This window comes from Eulemur rufifrons, chromosome 7 (genome assembly GCF_041146395.1).
Source record: "Eulemur rufifrons isolate Redbay chromosome 7, OSU_ERuf_1, whole genome shotgun sequence".
Classification (NCBI taxonomy): domain Eukaryota; kingdom Metazoa; phylum Chordata; class Mammalia; order Primates; family Lemuridae; genus Eulemur; species Eulemur rufifrons.
Window position 1 is genome coordinate 83,432,463 of NC_090989.1, and position 21,558 is coordinate 83,454,020.

The following is a 21,558-nucleotide window of genomic DNA, read 5'->3' on the forward strand; positions in this document are numbered from 1 at the left end:
CATATTAATTAGATTGATTAGAAAGAGAAAGAACACATAAAAAAATAGTTTTAGAATTATGATGCTAAATGTAGTGGTCTCAATTCATAATGAAGAGAATGCAATTAGGTTTTTCCTAACATTTAAAGCACAGATTTTGGCACATACATTTTAACATTGATCACCCAGGTTTGGATCAGGTAATTAAATCTTAGCTAATTTTTATGTTTTAAAAATTCTTGTGTCTGTTTTCCAAATGAACTTGCGGTGGACTGAAAATGGTCAAAATGCACTTCAGATCTGGTTTTGACTCAGTGCTTCATACAGTGGCATATATGTTTTGGAATATAACAGATTTGGGCTGGAATCATGACTCAGCTACTTTAGGCAAGATATTTATTCTCTCTTTATTCAATATCTGTAAAGTAGGGGTCATTGTACCTCCCTTACAGGCTTGTGAGAATTGTGTGTGTATGTTATATTAAAAAATGCTGGTTGATTGAAATAGACTTCTGTTATTTAGAAGTGTTTGGGTCTCAAATGAGCACCGGTTCCTTTCATCTATAGCTTCACAAGGACTTAAAATGAGAAGGTACACACAACTCTCTTAGTGTTGTTACTACCTTGATACTCACTTGCTATAGGACCTTGTATAAATGAGTAAAACTTTGTTTTCCTTGGTCATTCTCTAAAGATACTCTTCTAGATCCAGATACTTGGTTATCTTATGAATTATTTATGAAGAATAATTCAACCAACAGATGAGATAATATAAAATGATTCTCAAATGTAAAAGTTTTTCAACCATACTACTAGGCCTGCCAGCTTAGTCTGTTTACCTAAGAATAAGTCCTTTTTGGCTTTTGTTCTGCTGTGTGAAATGATCAATTCTGTAGGCTCTTCCAGCTCTTGCTTTGGTCACTTTAGAGCACAAAAGCTCTCCAGGATCCTGCCATTAGCTAGATATCACCAGTTTCCTGCCTCCTTGTCTCAATCCACCCCACCTCATTTCTTTTTATTTCAGAAGAATAGATACCCTTCCTTTTGTCTAAGTTTGATTCCTCACCCTGTACTCTGGATTTCATCACCTGTCTTCACCTCTTTACCTCAATCAAATTAAAAATTAACTCAAGTCTCTTCCTTATAAATAAAAATAGGAACAGCAATCTTCCCTTTACTTCTAATCCCTCTTGTTAGTAACCTTTCTCCTCTTCTCTATCATCCTTAGAGTTCTGCTGGGTTCATTTCCCATTCATTCCCCAGCTCACTGTTCTCTAGTTTCCATTACAATATTACACTGAAATAGTCCTTTCCATGGTCACCCATGATTGTACAGGCCAAATCTAGCTCTTTCTTACTTTACCTTTTATAGCATTTGCTGCTGGAACTTCCTCCTTAAAAATTTAAAACATATTTTTGCTAAAAATAATGCTTGTAGAATAAAGGGCTTATAATGCAAAGCAGTAATTACCTTTTCCTTCCCCACACATTCCCTAATTTTTCTTTCTTCTCTATTCTTTTCTCCTTTCTACCTCTGGCTATAGTTTTACCTTGACACTATCAAGATTGACTGCATTTTTTTCTATTCTGTCAAATTAAGTTTTCCATGCTCTATTTGCAGCTTGATTCCAATTGTTGAAAATTGGCATTTAGCTTTTGCATTAAGGAAATACTATTCACTGCATAGCTGTTTTTTTTTTTTTTTTGTATGTTTCTAGTGTCATGGTCCCATTCTACTCAAAAGAGATGTTCAAATAGATAACCCTTTCTTGAATACTACCAATTGTTCAAATTCATGTCCTATTTAGTTTGCTTCATATGTGGATTATAACTTTGAAATAGCTTTTTGTTTTTCCTTGAGCTTCTGATGCTTTTAAAAAAAATATGGAGAAGAATCTTACGCCTTTTAGAAAAACTGTTAGCTTCTTAAGCTGGATTTCTTTGTATTGCTTATAATCCATTTCATTTTTCTTCATGAAACCCACTATTTCCTGTTCTGATTTGGACTAGTTGTTCTAATTTGGATTAATTGTTCCATCTTCGAATCATGACTTCATTGTGTAGCTTTTTGTATTTCTTAGAGTTTTTAGTTGCTTTTCTTCTTCTTCTCTTTTTCTTGCATTTTGTTTATCATATCCTCATTCCCCTTGTCCCCAAACTCTCAATCACTCTATCTATTGTATGGAATCCCCCTTTTGTCCTAGATCCCTCTATCTTCTTATTCCACTTTCAACTGGTTGCCTTCTGGGTTTACTGCACAGTTGTCAACTTTGGATTTCCTTGTGCTCTTTGATTTAGGCTGTTATTTTCTAAATACAGATTTTTTCATCTTGTTTTATTGGAGTACATCTTCACATTACTTTAAGGAAGAAAATAATACAAATATATGTTACAACACATCCCTCTCTTTCAAATAAAATGAAGGGGTAATGGGAAATAAATTTTTCTGAGCCCTTGTATTTCTAAAAAATGTTTGCATTATGCTTTCATATTTGACAATTCAGCTCCGGTTTGAAAATTATTTTTCTTCAGAACGTTAAAGGCCCTACTCCATTTTTTTTCTAATCTAATGTTGCTGGAGAAAAATCTTATTCTGATTCTTGTTCTTTTCTAGGTGACCTGTTTTAATTGTGTGTCTTTTTTTTCCCCCCTGGAAACTTTTAGGCTCTCCTTTTTATCATTAGAGTCTGAAATTTCACAATGAAGGTTGTGTCTAGGTCTGGATCTTTTTTCATTTGTCCTGGTCAGCACTTAAAAAGTAGATCCTTTCAGTTTGTATACTCCTGTTTCTCTTGACCTCTGGGGAATGTTTTTTAAAATATTATTTCTTAGTTAATCTTGACTATATTTTTTTCTCTCTCTAGAAATCCTATATATTTTTTCTATATATTTTTTCTCTCTCTATTTTTTTTCTCTCTCTAGAAATCCTGTTAGCCCCTGTCCTGGATCTGCTAGATTGATTCTTTTTTTATTTTTCCAGCCTTATTGAAGTATAATTTATGGATTAATTCCTTATATTGCTTGTCTCTGCTCTCTTTTTCATTCCTTTATTTCTTCATTTGAATTTGAGAGGTGTTCTTATAATCTTATGTTGATTTTTAAAAATTTTGACAATGATACTTTTAGTTTTTAAAGACCTCTTGATTTCTTATTGTTCCCTTTTCATAGCATGTTTTATAGGATGTTAGTTAAGAACATGAAATCATAGACTTTGGAGTCAGGCTAGTATTCAACTTGTGGCCTTACTACTTGCTAGATCTGTGATATTGGAAACATTTCCTTAATATTGTTGAGTGGTCCTAGGGTGCAGTGGAACCAGATTGCCCCCAGCTCTACCACTTACTTGTGGCTTTGGATTGTTTTTTTTTTTTTTTTTTTTTTTTGTTGAGACAGAGTCTCACTTTGTTGCCCAGGCTAGAGTGAGTGCCGTGGCGTCAGCTTAGCTCACAGCAACCTCAGACTCCTCGGCTTAAGCAGTAGCCTACTGCCTCAGCCTCCCGAGTAGCTGGGACTACAGGCATGCGCCACCATGCCCGGCTAATTTTTTTTTTTCTATATAGATTTTTAGTTGTCCATATAATGTCTTTCTATTTTTAGTAGAGACGGGGTCTCGCTCAGGCTGGTCTCGAACTCCTGACCTTGAGCGATCCACCCGCCTCGGCCTCCCAGAGTGCTAGGATTACAGGCGTGAGCCACCGTGCCCGGCCTGGATTGTTTTTATTTTTATTTTATTAACTTTTTAGTCTGAATTATTTTAGACTTACAAAACAGTTCCAAAAGTAGTACAAAGAAGTCTTATATGCACGTTACTGAAATTCCTTAAACATTAACATTTTATATAACTATCGTACAACTGTCAAAATCAAGAAATTACCACTGATTAAATATTATTATCTAATCTATAAACTGTTTACATTTCACCAGTTGTCTACTAATGACCTTTTTCTGGTTCTAGTATTCATTCAATCCAAGATGAAATTCTGTAGATAGTTTTCACGTCTCCTTTAATCTGACAGATCTTTTGTTTTTCTTTGCTTTTTATGATCTTACAACTTTTGAAGAGTTGTTTTGTAGACTGTCCCAAATTTGGGCTTGTTTAATGTTTGATTAAATTCAGATTATGTGTTTTTTGGCAAGAATACTATGTAAGTGATACTGTGTTCTTCCCAGTACATCGTATCAGGAAGGACCTGGTGTGAATGTGTTGTATTACAGGTGCTGTTAACTTTGATCACTTGGTTAAGGTGGAGCCTGCCTGGAGGGGGGTGGGGGTGGATCTCCTTTGTAATGTTACTGTTTTTCTTCTTATGTTCAATAGATACCATATGGGGAGATTCTTTGAGACTATGTGAATGTTTTTATTCTGATCATATTTGTGTTCACTGATGATTCTTGCCTGCAATGATTATTACTGTGATGCTTGCCACATGATGATTTTTCTGTTTTAATCATTTCTTCTAAACTTATTAGTTGGAATTTAAGAAAGAATTTTTCCCTTTGTCCGTTTATTTATTTATTCAGTGATTTATTTATATCACCATGGACTTACGGATTTTTATTTTATCCTAGGCATACAATCTATTACTATCATTATTTATTTTCATGTTTAAAGTGTCCCAGATTTGACCAATGTGAATCCCTTCAAGTCGATGCTTCTGTCCGTTTGACACATCTTCGAATATTTTTGCATATTTTCTTACTTTCTGGTTATATAAAATATTTCAGGGTCGTCTTGTACTTTCCGTATGCCAGCCATTTTTCAACAAGTCTGGTCTCTTTTAACGGAGAATGATATTTAGAAGCCAAAACGTAGGTGCTAGGTGTTCTCTTTGGTACTGGGTTGTTATTGTTTCTAGACCCTCTCATTGAACAGAGCTAGTAACTATGTATATGCATACACACATCTTTATGTGTACATACATTAAATGTGAGTTTAAACTGCTACCTCCAATATCAGTGCAACACAAGTGTTCATTCTTGCCTTCTGTCTTTTCTTATATTTAACTCCTTTCATTGATAACAGGAAACCTGGACGTTCATTATTCACAAAATGCACATGCAGGTGCACACATACATGCACACACTCCCATGTACTCAATACACTTAAAGTAGTTTGGGACTTGATAATCCATACCCTTGTGAAAAACAAACCTACTGCCAGAGGATAATATTTATGTACTGTTCATTTTGTCTTTAGCATTACAATATATAGTCAAAATAGTGTTTTTCACGGTTCTTAGGTTACAAAGGTGGGACCTACAAAGGATTCTCCGTTGTAAAGTTACTATTTTTCTTTTTTGTGTTCAATAAGTATCATTGGGAAGATAATTTGTGACTATGTGAAATTTGAATAATATTTTTCTTCCCTCCTTCTTCAGTGTGGTTATTTATTTTTTTTATATAGTTAAGTTTGTTTCTGTTTATATTTCATTTTAGGTCCTCCCCAGTCCTTGTTGATTTTGATTCTTTTTTATAAGTCTGTGAAATATTAATACAGTTCTAAAAGTCAGAACTATAGAAAAAGGTATACTCAGAGAAGTATCACATCCCACCATCCCTTGTAGTCCATTCTTACTTACTCTGTTAATATTTATGCCTTTTAAAATGACTTTATGCCCCTGTTTTGTTTTTTAATGTTTTAGTATTTGGCTTGTTGGTTTGTTTTTAGTTTTAGTTTTAGGGTTTTTTTTTTTAGAGACAGAGTCTCACTCTGTCACTCAGGCTGGAACGCAATGATGTGATCACTGCAGCCTCAAACTCTTGGCCTCTAATGATCTTCCTGCCTCAGCCTCCTTAGTAGCTGGGACTACAAGCTCACACCACCATGCCTGGCCAATTTTTTTAAAAAGTTTTTTTTTTTTTTATTTAGATAGGTCTTGAACTCCTAGGTCCCGCCTTGGCCTCCCAAAGTGCTGGGATTACAGGAGTGAGCCACCACACCTGGCCTGGTTTGCCAGTTTTTAACGGCATCTCAGCTGTTTCCTATTGCAGAATCAATGAGCTTATTCTACTTCCCTGTCCTTTTTCCTTTTCTTCCCATTTGTTGTTGCATTGTTGCTACTGTGTCATAATTTGTAACATTTGAGGATTAATCTTTCACCCTCCTTTCCACCTTTATTTTAGTCTTTGATCTACAATTATGTATGTGAAGATATTCACCATCAGCCCTTTTTCTGAAGTTTTCCTAGTTGTTTTATTGTTGCATGAAATAGATTCCTCAAGAAGAACTTATGAGTATTGAATTCCTAAGTTCCTGTATGTTAAAAACTGTTTCTCTATAGTCTTGAAATTTAATGTGGGGCTATTTGGCAGGATATAAAATCCTTGATTTACATTTTCATTAAGTTTTTAAAAGGTATTGCCCATTGTTGTTTTGTATATTATGGATGCCATTCTAATTCTTTTGCCTTTGTAAATTATTTGATTTTTTTTGCCTGGAGAGCTTGAGGGCTTTTTCTTTTTTCTTTGAAGTTTGATAATTTTTCTAAGATGTGCCCCAATTTGATTGTTCTGGCTTAATTTTCCTAGATAACGTGTTATACATTTTCAACATGTAGATTCGGGTCTTCATTTAGTTTTGGAAAATTTTCTTGGATTATGGTTTTAAATATTAGTTCTGTTTGACTTGTTTTTCTTCTTCGGGGACTCCAGTTTTATATAAGTTATTCCTTCTTTGCTTGTTTTCCATTTCCACTGCTTCCTCTCTGACCGTTTTTAATTCTTTCCTTATATCACTTTTATTTTCTGGATTGCTTTTCTACCTTTCTTCAGTGATACTTAGTACTTTTCATTTGAGTATTCTCCCTTGTCACTTTTAATTTACCTTTCATTTTTGAGATGACTCTCATTTTCTTTCCGAGTTACCCTTGTTTTCATTTCTAACTATGATTTTCTTTGTACATTTTGAATTTCAGATTTGAGATGATTGCTCATATCCTCAAATGATTGAATATATTCAGTTCAATTTAGGGTGTTACCTTACTGGTTTTCTTATGTTTCATGTTTTTGTTGGGGAGGGGAAGGGGGAGATTTCATTTGCTGAGATGTGTTGAATTTTTGGTAGTAATTTTGTATAGACTTGATTAATTTTCTTCTGTTCATTTTGTGATTTGGGGTAGTTTATGAGTTTTTTAATTTAATGACAACCCCTTCTATGACTGCAATAAAGTCTATTTTTTAAAATATTTTTTTTGGTGATCTGTGGAAGGTTTGTATGCCTTCTGATTTTTGTTTTGCAGGACACTAACTTTTCCTATTTTGCTTCATTTCTCTTTAACTTCCTAGATGCCAAAGGATGTCCCTTCCTTCCCTTCCTTCCCTTTTGCCTTTTTCTTCTCCAGAAGCCACATTGAAGACAGTCACTTCAGATCGTGTACATTTAAGCTACTTTTCCAGTAGTCATTACTCTGATACACCAGATGATATTTTAGTATTTTCAAACTTAGGGTGGACTTCCTTTTTCTGGTAGTGGTTTTAGAACAATTTTAGGCCTGCTTCTGGTTCCCCTCTTCTCTGCTTCCTACAGTTTTTGTTAGATTGCCATTGTTTACTTGAAGGCTTGTGACAGGAGTATGAGGGATCCTGGGATTTGATGTTTTTTCTATTTCCAGTTATTTTGGAGGCTGGGTACTCTGTGCTTCTGGTTATGTGGAGGGCATGGTTTTTGTGTAGTTTTGTTTTTCTTATTGTTCTGTATTATTTGCAGAGAATATGTGGGGAGACCCAAAAGTAAGCAGCCACTACCTAGCTATCGGGAAGCTCTTGGGCATTTTTTTTTTTTTTTAAAACAGAGGCAGAGTCTCACTGCGTTGTCCAGCTGAAGTGCAGTGGCATAATCATAGCTCACTGTGGCCTTGAACTCCTGGCCTCAAGTGATTCTCTTGCCTCAGCCTCCTGAGTGGCTGGGATTACAGACGCATGCCACCATACCTCATTTTTAATTTTTTAAAGCAAAATGATGAATCTCCCTATGTTGCCCATGCTAGTTTTGAACGTCGGGACTCAAGTGATTCTCCTGTCTCAGCCTCCCAAAGTGCTGGGATTATAGGTGTGATCCACAGCACCCAGCCTCTTGGGCAGGTTTTTAAGTATCTAAGCTTAGTTTCCACATATGTAAAATGGGGATAATAGTACCTATCTGATAGACATTTCATGAGTATTAAGAGATAACATTTATGAAGTGCTTTGAACATGGCCTGAGACATTGTAAGTGCTCAAAAATTGTTAGTTGCCATCATTATTACATCATTATTATGTTATGGATGCAATATCTGTTTGGATACTACTGGAGATGCTGCATTGGTAATAAAAAACCTGATAGTATCTAAAGTTGACCCTTCCAGTAGTACTGTACACCTCTTGTGCCTCTTCAAGGACTGTGCTCCTGTAGCCATGCCCTTTGGCTCCTGCACCATCTGTTCTGTTTTTAGTAATTTCTTCCTGTTGTCATGTAAACAAGCCTGAATACAGCCCACCTTTAAAAAAATCTTCCATTGACCTCATTTGCTCCTCTAACTCCATACCCTATTTCTCTGCTTCCTGGCATAGTAGAGCTTTTTCAGATAGTTGCCTATACTAGTTGTGTCCATTTTCATACCTTCCATTCTTTCCTTGAGCCATACCACATGATTTTTTATCTCTTACCATTTTACTGAAATGATTCTTACCAAGGCCAGTCTTCACCTCTCTGTTTGCAAATCCAAGCGTTACTTCTCTGTCCTGACTTTACTCAACCCCACAGTAGCTTTTGACCCAGTGAAAACAGGTCAAAAATGATTTAAAACACAACAACCTTTATTATGAAATCCTTCAGATATAAAGCACAAAAAATATAATGAAGTTTTGTATTTGCTGTGTAGCTTACAGGGTAAAAATTATTAATTTGACCAAAGTCCCCGTGTATCCCTTCCTACTGTATCTGTCCTATGCTCCTAGTTGCAGCCACTATAATGAAGTGGTATTTATTGTTACCACACATCTTTTTGTACTTGTACTACATATCTATTTGCCTATATATTAATAATATGTAGCACTTTTTTTCATGTTTTTAAACCCCATATTAAAAATTGTTCTTACATATCTTCTTTCACAGCTTGCTCTTTTTATTCAGTGTTGTGTTATAAGAATCATTCGTGTTGGCATGCATGGCCCCAGAATGTTTATTTTCATTACTGTATAGTATTCCCTTATATGAATAGACTATAATTTATTTATTCTATAGATGGACACTTAGTTGTTTCCATTTTTTTTTTTTTTTTTTGCTGTTACAAAACAGTCTTTCTAGGAATATTCTTATAGATATCTCATCATGTATATTTTTCTGTTAGGTAACACCTAGAAATAGAGTTCCGGGGTCATGATGTACCTAAACTTACTTTTGAGCCACCTTGTTCTAGGCTTCCATGATACTACACTTGCAGGGTTTTCAACTTCATGGGCCAGGCATTCTCAGTCTCATTTTTTGGATCCTCATTCTTTACCACACTCCACATTGTATAGTGTATTAGGGTTTTGTCCTTCACTCTCTATTTCTAGGCCACCTACATAATCTTACCAAGTTCCATGTTTTTGTTGTTGTTGTTGTTGTTGTTTTAATTATTCATATTTTTTCAGTTTCATGGTTTTAAATACTATCTATGTACTGATAGTATTAAATACTAGGTCTCTAACCCGACCTCACACCTGAACTCCAGATTGGTCTGTCTTTGGACATCTAAAAGGAGTCTCAGACTTAACATGGCCAAATGGGTCTCTTGAGGCCCATCTCTTTCCTCGTTCTCTGTATTGCACAGTTGCAGCCTTCTTATTCTTCAGCTTTTAGCTCACATCTCTCCTCAGAGAAGCCTTATCTGACTACCCCACCTTCTCTCTGCCCATTATCTATTATATCATCCTGTTTGATTTCTGCAGAGCAGTGTCTCTAACTCACATCTTTCTTCTTTGCTTATGCATATATGTGTGTATGTCCACTGGGAAAGTTTTGTAAGAGCAGGGACTATGTGCGTCATCTTATCTCTATTTCTTAGAATGGTGGCTAGCACATAGAGGGTAGTCAGTAATAATTTAACCCTGTTATCCTCCTTGAGATCTGTGGTTTCAAATTCCCACCTGTTTTTAGAAAGTTTCCCAAACCCTGTTAGCCTTGACTTCCTTAGTGCTAATCCACGTGTTGTACTGTCTCTTGGTTTCATCAGGATTCATCAGGATGTCTTGCAATAGCAGGATGTCTCTCAATTCCAACATGTTGATGCTATCTTCTTCCCCAAAGCCTTCTCTCCTCCCCATCCTTAAAGGTTTTTTTTTTTTTTTTTTTTTTTGATAACTGTTATCCCCATCTACTTTGTGGTTTGCTTCCGTCATATCCAGTTTGTCATTACTCGGTTTTACCTTCTTCATAGTTCTTGTGTCTTTCTCCCTCACTCTAGGCATTATCTTGCTCCAGGCCCATTTCAAAATCTCTTACCTATCTTCATTCTGTCTAGGTAGTCATTTTTGGTTTCATGACTTCAAATACCATCTAAATGCTGTAACTGCTTAGATTCCATCTCCAGCCTGACCACACTGTTTAGCTCCAGTTTGTTTCTGGGCTTCCATGACAACGCATTGTCCGCTTTTCATCTTACTTCAGAGGCCAGCATTCTCACTGTCATTTTCTGGATCTTCATTCTCTACCACACTCTATATTGTTGTGTCCTAGGGCTTTGTCCCCCACTCTATCTGTATCTTCCCAGCTTCTAGCTTTGGTCTACTCTAATTTATGCCCCATGCTGATCTTAGGATGATCTTTATCAAATACATCAAATCATGTCACTGTTTTGCTTAAAGTCTCTCAGAGGCTCCCTGCTGCCACTGAAGTTCCAGTTCTATATCATGGAGAACACCATTAAAGATGAGCCCCTGTGTATCCCAACTCCTACCTCTTCTCCAAGGGGGAAGAGGATCGTCATCTCTCCTTGTGGCTCTTCAACATAACAGGCTGGGCTTTTGCTCATGCTCTTTCTTCAGTGCACAGTTTTCTCTTTCTTTCACTCCTTACTTCCCCAGTAAACTCCTTACTTCCCCAGTAAATTTTTGCTCATTTAAAAAGATGACTCAGGCCGGGCGCGGTGGCTCACGCCTGTAATCCTAGCACTCTGGGAGGCCGAGACGGGTGGATCGCTCAAGGTCAGGAGTTCGAGACCAGCCTGAGCAAGAGCGAGACCCCGTCTCTACTAAAAATAGAAAGAAATTATCTGGCCAGCTAAAATATAGAAAAAAATTAGCTGGGCATGGTGGCACATGCCTGTAGTTCCAGCTACTCGGGAGGCTGAGGCAGTAGGATCGCTGGAGCCCAGGAGTTTGAGGTTGCTGTGAGCTAGGCTGACGCCATGGCACTCACTCTAGCTCAGGCAACAGAGTGAGACTCTGTCTCAAAAAAATAAATAAATAAATAAATAAAAAATAAAAATAAAAAGATGACTCAATGTCTCTCTTTTCAGGGAAGCCTTCCCCAACACATTCAGGCAGAAATAAGAAATTCCTTCTCTGTGTTCTCCTAGAAGTTTATCATCTCCATTATAATACTTGATTCATTTATCCAGCAATTATTTATTGCTTGGTTACTCTATGCTAGACCATTCTAGGCATTGGAGATAGAATAGGAGACAAGGCCCTTATTTTCGAGGAGTCTACATTCCAGAGGGGAGGAAAGAGAAAAAACAAGTAAGCAAACAATCTTGTTTTAGATAGTGATAGGTGGTACTAAGATAAAACCAGAACCGACAATATAGTAATGTGATGGAGAGTATGTGTGTGTTTGGGGGGGGGTGGGGGGGCAGGTGACAGGAATCGGGGGGTGGAAATGGGGGTTGTGATGCTTGAGAGCGAGTTAGACACTGTTTGAGTTGAGACTTGAAAGATAAGAAGGAGCCAGTGATCTGCAGGAGTCACATTCTAGGCAGAAGGAACAGTAAGTACAAAGGCTCGGGCTAGAGTAAGCTTGGTATGTTTAAGGAACAGAAGCAGGTCAGTGTGGAAGGAGCATAGTGAGCAGGGGAAAAGAGTACGTCTAACGTAAGATCTGAGAGATAGACAGGGCCAGATCATGGGGCCTCATAAGAAGATTTGTGAATTTTAAGTGTAGTAGGAAGCCGCTGGAAGATTTTAAGTGAGGAAGCAACATGATCTGATTCATGTCTAGCATTATCACTCCAGTTTATAATGAGGAAAATAATAAAGGGGACAAGATTGAGAGCGGAGACCACTTAGGAGCCGTTGCCCGATGCAAGTGAGAAATGTCCGGTAGTTTGGATTGCTGTGGTATTTGTAATATCCATGGAGAGAAGTAGAATGACATGGGATATATTTTGAATGACAAGACTTGCTGATGGAATGGATGTTTTGGATTTAGGGAAGGATGAACTCAAGAAGAGGACCCATTGGCTCTTCTTGAGTAATCTTGTAGATGGTGGTGCCATTTACCTCCTGTGGGTGACTAGTGGTGGTGGTGGTGATAAAAAGTTCTGTGGGGGAGGAATTGAAAGTTACATTCAGTTGAATATGCCTCTTAGGACTTCAAAACACGAATGGCAAGGAGGCAATTGGATATATGGTTCTGAAGGTGAGGGACGGAGAGAGATAATTTTTGGAGTCACCAACTTACTCATTGCATCTTAAAGCTGTGGGACTGGATAAAGTAACCTAGGGTCAGAGTGTAGATGGAGAGAAAAGAGGGCCCAGTGTAGGGCCTTGGGCCCTGTAAAGTTTAGAGGTTTGATAGAGACACCAGGGAGGAAAGAGGGAGTCATAGATGACAATCAGGAGAGCGTTTCAAGGAGGGAAGGGCAACTGTGTCATGCTGCTTAGAGTTCCAGTAAGATGAAGACACAGATGTGACCGCTGGATTTGACTCTGGAGGTCGCTGTGACTGTGGTAAGAGCACCTTTAGGGCATTTGAGTGGACAGAAGGTGGAAGTTAGTTCATTACTTTAATTAACTGCTTATGTATCTGTCTCTTCCTCTAGACTATGTGCTGGCCCTTAGTTTATTTCTAGGGCTCCAGCATATAGTAAATGGTAAATTAATGTTGGCATACAGGTTTGAATTTTACAATACAGTTTAAAGAATAATTACCTGTTTAGCCCTCATTTAGAATACTTTTGAGCCATTGACCCTTGCCACTAGTTTGTGTCAGTTCAAGGAATATAATCATGTGAATAATAACTTACAGTGTGATGAGAAAGGCAAATCCATTTTAATAGCGGTTCCCAGTGTGTCCTGAAGCCATCATGCTGTAGTGAGAACGGGCCATTCTTTGAAGGCTTGCTCCAGCTTTGGCTCCACTGCTTTGCCCTTCTGAAAGGGCCTGGGGGCAAGTGACCCCCACTCTCTGGATTGCAGTTCCTCGGCTGTCAGATATGGATAATGTTAACAGCTTCCTCTTACAGGATTTTTGTGAGCAGCAAATGAGCTAATGCACAGAACATGGTTTGTAAGTAAAAAGATACTCTAAGTGCTATTTTTGTAAAAATAATTGGATTATCCATTTTATTACTGACTTATAAAGTAGATTAGATCAGAGTGTCATGAAATTCATATTTAAACAGTGGCATATGAATGGCAACAAGTTGGGTGAGGAAATAGATCATTGGAAAATGTGATACTTTTTCAGAAACATTTAGGAAATTAATTTTTTTTTGGCTTTGTTCTCTTATCTTTCCCAGATAAATTTAATCATTCTGTTAGAGCCCAAGAGTAGACTCTTTTACTTCAAAATCTGGTAGTCAAATTTAGCTAGTGGTCTCCTTACCCTGATGTTGTGTATAAAGGATAAAATGTAGTTAGTATTGCTTGGGGTTTTTTCTCTTTTAAAAATGAATACATTGATTAACTTGATTTGACACCTTGTCCTCCTGGTGATTACAGTTGTCTTCCCTCATCCACTGGGGATGCCAAGAGCTCCAGTGAATGCCTGTGATACTACTGAACCCTATATATGCTATGTTTTTTCCTATACATATATACCTAAGATAAAGTTTAATTTATAAATTAGGCACAATAAAATATAAACCAGAACTAATAATAAAATAGAATAATTATAAGAATATACTGTAATGAAAGTTATGTGAATATGGCCTCTTTCTCTCAAAATATCTTAATATTTCGGACCACAGTAGATGTGGGTAACTGAAAGCAAAACCGCGGATAAGCGAGGAACTGATGTACTCATTTTATTTTTACTTCTAGGGTAAAAATCATGGTAAGAAGCTCCGCAATTACTACGCAGCAAATAGCTGTCCGCCTCCTGCCAGAATGAGCCATGCGGTGGAACCCGCAGCTACTCCAGTTGTTCCAGTCCCTTCACAGGTGAGATGTGTCTGGATGAAGCAGCGTTAGGGGGAGAAGCTGTCATGTGTACACATGGTCATGAATGAAATTTGTTGTCCATGTGTCCATCAGGGTACAGCTGGGCAAATAATCCTCAAAGATGCTACTTGGTACTTTTAACTCCTTGAACTCTATGGTGCTAGATGTAATGTATGCTAAATCTATAAACCTTGAGATTTCTCATTGGCTGTGGTTGTGATGCATGACATGATGAAACAGATATTGTTACAAGAGTCTTTCTCTATATATTTCTCAAAATTCTAGGTTAAATGACCCTGAATGTTTAGGCTAAGCTCTGAATGAAAAGAGGGATATTTAAATATTTATTTTTTTATTGCAGTTAATCCCGTTTACTTCAGATTTCATTTTCCATTTGTAAGATTAGTTTCTTGAGATTGCCCTTTGATTACCTCTATGCTGACAGCTTGTATAAACACTTTTTGGACTTTGCTATTATGAGACATACTTGAGAGCCAGGTTCCTTTTGCTCTTTGGAAGATAGAGCAAGTTGATTTAGACAAGATATTTCTGTACCTTAGTGGCCTCTGAACTATGGATTCTACTGCATGATCTATCTTTGAAGTGTTATTTGTCTATAAAGCAATATAATGGTTACAAATAATAACTATAATTGATTACTTAATATGCCAGGCACAGTGCTAAGCACTTTTCATACATTGTTTCATTCAGGGCTGGGACTAGGACGAGGTAAGGGATACACTTGCCTTGGGCGCAAAATTTAAGGGGGAGCCAGAAAACTCTGTAATCAAGATAAATATTTAATGTAATGTTTTAAAAATTCAAAATTAATGTAAAAAAGATCAATGGTGAACAAAACATCAAAAACTTAAAGACAGGATAAGTATCACTGATTTCCCTTTTGCCTCAGGCTGCAATATGGGTTGGCATGGCACTGTTACTGATTAAGTATTTAAAATTTTGGTATTTTGTTCATCAAATTTTTTGCATTAGATGATTTGATTTTTAAAAATATTATATTAAAATATTATTTATGTTGATTACTGAGTTTTTTGATGCTTCCTTAAGTTCTGTACTCAAGGCAAGTGTCTTACTTGCTTCATTCTAGTCCCAGGCCCTGGTTTTATTTAATGCTTGCAACAACTTAGAGGTTTTGGCCTTACTACTCAAAGTGTAATCCATGAGCCAGCACCATCTGCCTCACTGGAAATTCATTAGAAACTCAGATAAGCTAAGTAACTTTCCACAGTGTTAGATGTTTTGCAAAGCAGTGGAGCAAGAATTTCATTTCATCTTAGACCTTTGTTCCTAACCATCATGGTATAATTTTACCTTTCTGAGTGTCAGTTTTTAGTACTTAAAGATTGGGTAGCACTGCCAGCTGTCTTCCTTCTCATGTATTTGTGGGGGAAATGAGATATATTCATAATGGAATCAGAGAACAGGAATATACCCAGAGAGATCTTCAAGCTGAGCAGTTTTTATATTAACGGTTCCTGAAGGCTGCTCTGAAATTGAATGGCTGCCCCTAGTTCGGGATTGTTTTCAGCTGGCTCCATCCTCCTGGGCAAACAGTCTAAACCTTTCTTCATGGCGCATAGCCCTTTGTGATTTTTGAAGTAGCTAGACTGTCCCCAGAAGATCTTCTCTTCTGGATGAAACAGCACTATTTTCTTCAACTGTTCATGATATATATGGTTTTCAGAATCTTTAACATATGTTATATTATTCTCTTGTAGCTGAAATCTATTGTGTCATTTTCCAACAGTATTTATTGAGTACCTACTATCTTCCAGGTACTGTGTTAGGTTTTCCTTAACATACTGTTTGCCAACCTGAATACAGTTGTCTCGATCTGTTCCTTATTTTTCCCTGATTATATTTTATCTGTAGCTAGTTTGTAGAATCTTTGAGGACAGGGGCTCTTTTTTAAATATATGACTATATATCCCTTCTGGATGAGGCAGCATGTCCAATAAACAGCATTCAATAAATGCTTATTGATGGATTCTGAGCAGACTATACTCTTTCTGGTAATGTGATTTTAGGCCAGACCTATTTATTTGCCCATTATTTATTGCCCTAAATCTTCCATGTTAGGGTTTTTAAACTCATTTTTAAAATTTCTTCAATGGAGGTAGCAATGAACCATTTTGCTAATTTGGTACATATAGGTGATTATAATGTAAGGCTATGATTAAGTATCTCCCAGCCTTTTTTTTCTAGAATGAATTATTTTCTTTCTTTATGAAGCTGAGTGCTTGTGGTCATGCCATATCCTTTGTTTTTCAATTCTTGGAAGGACCTTTGAGGAGGAGGAGGGAATAAGCTCCATATTTTTTAACTTTGTTTCGTCTTGTGTCTTTGATGTCAGGTGGGCTCCTTTAAGCCAGGAGGCAGAGTGATCCTGGCCACAGAGAATGATTACTGTAAGCTCTGTGATGCCTCCTTTAGTTCTCCGGCTGTGGCTCAGGCACACTATCAAGGGAAGAATCATGCCAAGAGGCTGCGGCTGGCAGAAGCACAGAGTAACTCATTCTCGTAGGTATTGCCATTTTCTCTGAGGCCAAAGTGTTATGTGAGACTCTCTTTAAAGAAAAAGAATTGAAAGAGATTCTTGTTTAGAAATCTCACTCTTTTTAAATTTCTCTTCTACAGGGATTCTTCAGAGGTGGGCCACCGGCGGGCCCGGAAAGAAGGGAATGAATTTAAGATGATGCCTACTAGGAGAAATATGTATTCAGTACAGAATAATTCAGGTATCCTGTGTGTTTCCATATACCGTCTGCAAATAGTCTCCTTTAATTTATTTCCTTTAGTGGTATTAGATAGCCCTGAGAATTTGGGGTTAGTCATTGTTACGTTGAATTGGTCTAGTGGCTATTCAGTCAGTCTGGTGTTTATTTCAGGTCTTATTTATTTACTTCCTATTTAGTATATTATTTATTTTGGTTTTAAATCATAGTCTATGTTTTGTTTTTTTTTTTTTTTTTTGAGACAGAGTCTCACTCTGTTGCCTGGGCTAGAGTGAGTGCCATGGCGTCAGTCTAGCTCACAGCAACCTCAAACTCCTGGGCTCAAGTGATCCTACTGCCTCAGCCTCCCGAGTAGCTGGGACTACAGGCATGCGCCACCATGCCTGGCTAATTTTTTGTATATATATATTTTAGTTGTCCATATAATTTCTTTCTATTTTTAGTAGAGACGGGGTCTCACTCTTGCTCAGGCTGGTCTCGAACTCCTGACCTCGAGCGATCCACCCGCCTTGGCCTCCCAGAGTGCTAGGATTACAGGCGTGAGCCACCGCGCCCGGCCTCATAGTCTATGTTTTAGCATCTTTTATCATATTCCCTTTATGTTTTTTCTGGTATTTTCCAGCTGAGAAATATAAAATGCAAAAATGGGCTACTTGGTTTAAAGTTGCACCATGTTTAATTCCAATTTTGGGGGAAAATAAAAAAGACTGTAGCAGTTGTTTTTAAACCAGGGTAGTGAATCATAATTACCTGGGGAGTTTTTACCAAATGCCTGAACCATGAAGGGATTTTCAATCAGTAAATTTGAAGTGGGACCCAGATATATGTGTGTTTTGAAAATGCTTCCTTGGTGATTTCATATACATATTCAGTTCACAACCATGCATTTATAGGAATATTTTCTGCATATTCGGATTGTTTTCAGTAGGGAGAGTAGGACTGAGTAGTCCCTCATCCTCCCCTTTACCTTAGCCTGTTATATATACACATGCCAGCAAAGATCATTTATGTGAACAGTAAGATAAAAGACAAAGTTTACTGAAAAGCAAGAAAGGCTTAGTAAAAAAGGGATGTATAGAAAGCATGATGCAATATGATTAATAAGTCTAAACATATATTAGTAATTATAATAAATGTAAATGTATTAAAGTCCCAGTTAAGAGACAGAGATTATCATATTGGATAAAAGAAATCCAGCATTTAAGGAAGCTGGGATAGCTGTATTAATATTAGATAAAATAGGCCGGGCGCGGTGGCTCACGCCTGTAATCCTAGCACTCTGGGAGGCCGAGGCGGGCGGATCGTTTGAGCTCAGGAGTTCGAGACCAGCCTGAGCAAGAGCGAGACCCCGTCTCTACTAAAAATAGAAAGAAATTATATGGACAGCTAAAAATATATATAGAAAAAATTAGCCGGGCATGGTGGCGCATGCCTGTAGTCCCAGCTACTCGGGAGGCTGAGGCAGGAGGATCGCTTGAGCTCAGGAGTTTGAGGTTGCTGTGAGCTAGGCTGACGCCACGGCACTCACTCTAGCCCGGGCAACAGAGTGAGACTCTGTCTCAAAAAAAAAAAAAAAAAAAATAATATTAGATAAAATAAATTTTAGGATAAAGGTAATATAGATTATGTTCTCTGACTAGAGTATAATTAAATGATATGTCAGTAACAAAAATATAAAATCATTCCTGAGACTTGGCAGAGTTTAAAAAGATAAATAAATAAACAAAAGTATATTAATACAAGCAAACAAAATTTCCATTTGTTTGGAAATTTTAAAACACTTCAGAATAACTCATGGTTCAAAGAAGAAATCATACTGGAAATTAAAAATTCTTAGAACCAAACAGTAATGGAAATATATCAAAATTTGTAGGATGCAGTGAAAGGAGTATTTTGAGAAAAGTGTTAAATATTTATTATTATAGTAGAAAAGAAAAGCAGAAAATTAATGAATTGTCCAGGTTAGGAAGTTAGTAATGTAAAAAGAAGAAAATAAAATTATCAATAACGTCACTAACATTTTTGTGGCTGTTATTCCCATCTCTTCATATATGTTACTTTTTTATAATAGAAATGGGGCTGGGCACAGTGGGTCACACCTGTAATCCCAGCACTTTGGAAGGCTGAGGTGGAGGGATCATTTGAGTCCAAGAATTCTAGACCAGCCTGGGCAACATTAGGGAGACTCTGTCTCTAAAAAAAAAAAAATTAGCCAGGCATGGTGTTGTGCACCTGTAGTCTCAGCTACTGGGGAGGCTAGGGCAGGAGGATTGCTTGAGCCCAGGAAATCGAGGCTGTAGTGAGTGAGCTATGATCATACCACTGCAGTGCAGCCTTGGTGACATAGCAAGGCCCTGTCTCTGAAAGAAAAAAAATATATAGAAATGGGATCCTATTTTATGATATTCTTGGTTTACTTACTGGCATATTATAAGAGTTTTCTATGGCATTATATTTAGTGATTGCATAATTTTCCATTGCATATATTACCATAATTTTTCAAATCCTATTTTTGGATCTCCCTTCCCCCTAAATTTTTGCTTTTATAAACACTACTGAAATAAATGTCCTTGCTGGTAAATCTCTGTGTGCAAGTTCTCAATGTTTTTTTAGGATAATTCTTAGAAGTAGAATTTTTGGAATAAAGGTTTAGCATAATTATACGACTTTTGATATAATGCTTGGAAATTAAAGTATTTTTAAAATTGTATCCACTTTCTTAGAGACATAGCCATTTGGAGTTTGCGTTTGACTCTACAGCAGATGTTCTGACAATAGTTGGAGGAATCATTTTATCTTTTTAGATCAAACCTGTATAAAATTGTAGTTTAAAAAATCCATTACCTTCACATTCATTTAAAGCTTAGAATCTGTGAGTTTTATAATTTGAACTTAGAATTACAAATTACAGTGATAATTATAATTTTACTTAGTGAATATTTCGAATGTATTTTATCTCTTGCTTTAGCAGGTCCTTACTTCAATCCCCGCTCTCGGCAGAGAATTCCACGTGATCTAGCCATGTGCGTTACTCCAAGTGGCCAGTTTTACTGCTCAATGTGTAATGTTGGGGCTGGTGAAGAAATGGAATTCCGGCAGCATTTAGAGAGCAAGCAACATAAAAGCAAGGTGTCTGAACAGCGGTACAGGAATGAGATGGAGAATCTGGGATATGTATAGTGATCGTCGTATTCAGATAGAGCAGCTTGTCCTGCCTGTTGTTTGCCTTCTGTCAACTCGCCCTGCTTTGTGGTCCTTTTGATATGAGTACATTCCTCTGCTTAATGTTAATACGTGTAACCTGCACTGGTACCATGAGATGTCAAAACTGGGGGCGGGGGATGGAGAACAAGCTTCTTAGGTCATAATGCTTTTTCAGGTCAATTGTGTTGAGCTACTTATAATGTGACCTACCTACCCCATCAGAAATAACTTTTTATTTTTCCCAAGTTCTGGTTGACTAGTAGCCTGACCACTTGGAAATATGACTATTTACAAATTTCATCTTTTTCAGTTTTAATTTCATGTGCTATTAAATAAGCAATTGTATTGAGTTCTTCAGATCATAGTAAACATACGTAAGCAGAGATTTCAGTTTCCCTAGGCTTCATTGGAACCACCACCTCAATGCATTGTTAGTAGGACACAGTATTATAAACTGTGTTAGGGTCTTTCTCAGGACATTTTTTTTCCTGTATCATGTTCCTCCATCATTGAAATGTAGGATTTCTTGAATTCAGACACTTCCAATATGCTTATGTACTTCCAAACAGCTAACTTCATTTCCAGTTGTGGATTTCACACATTTAATTGCCACCACTTTCCCTCCTCTTTTTGTTTTTTTCCTGGTTGAATCAGCTTGTCTAACAAGCTCATTTTCATGTCCCAGCTGTGCTGTGGGGTTTTCCAAGCCTCACATTTGAATATTCAGTGAGTTTAAGGTCGATATGATTTTTTAAAAAATATGTTTTTCAGGTGACATTAGGAAACAAAAAGATGTGTGTGATTTTTAAATTTAGAGTTACTTCTTCATTGATCATAACACACTTATATGATGGTTTCAAACATAAGTTAAGATTGCTTGATATTTTGTTTTGGCAGACTTTGTAGATAATCTGATTCTTACACTTCACTTAAATTCTTCTCTGTTCTGCCAGTTTGTTGGCAGTCCTGAAAAATATCACTACCTGCTGTTTTATACATAGAGAGGAATTTTTAAAAAAGCAAATCAAGTATCAATATCATCATTTCCAGCAGATAAATGAACTATGGTTTTATTTTTTGTAATTTGGCTTTTTCAAAGTTACTAAAAATATAGATTATTTTGTTATCTGATAATTAAAACAGTATTATTTTTGGTTTTTTGTTTTTAAAACAAGCTATAGTATATGTCTAGATTAATGGAGTACTGTGTGAACTTTCATTAACTGAATTTTATGTATTTACAGTAGTTTACTTTAAATGGATAAGACTGGTGCTC

General features: G+C 36.9%; 1 protein-coding gene across 2 annotated transcripts in view; it reads left to right on the forward strand.

Moving 5' to 3' along the window:
- The window catches only part of ZMAT3 (zinc finger matrin-type 3), a 28,276-nt gene extending 7,282 nt beyond the window's left edge, over positions 1–20,994 (forward strand). The window contains exons 3-6 of one of the 2 annotated variants that reach the window (XM_069472912.1): positions 14,203–14,322; positions 16,697–16,863; positions 16,981–17,081; positions 20,047–20,994. In XM_069472912.1, the coding sequence (XP_069329013.1) occupies positions 14,203–14,322; positions 16,697–16,863; positions 16,981–17,081; positions 20,047–20,258 (600 nt within the window). In that variant the 3' untranslated portion in view covers positions 20,259–20,994. The remainder of the gene's footprint in view (positions 1–14,202; positions 14,323–16,696; positions 16,864–16,980; positions 17,082–20,046) is intronic. The other variant, XM_069472913.1, reaches the window with a different exon arrangement.
- Positions 20,995–21,558: the final 564 nt, after the last annotated feature.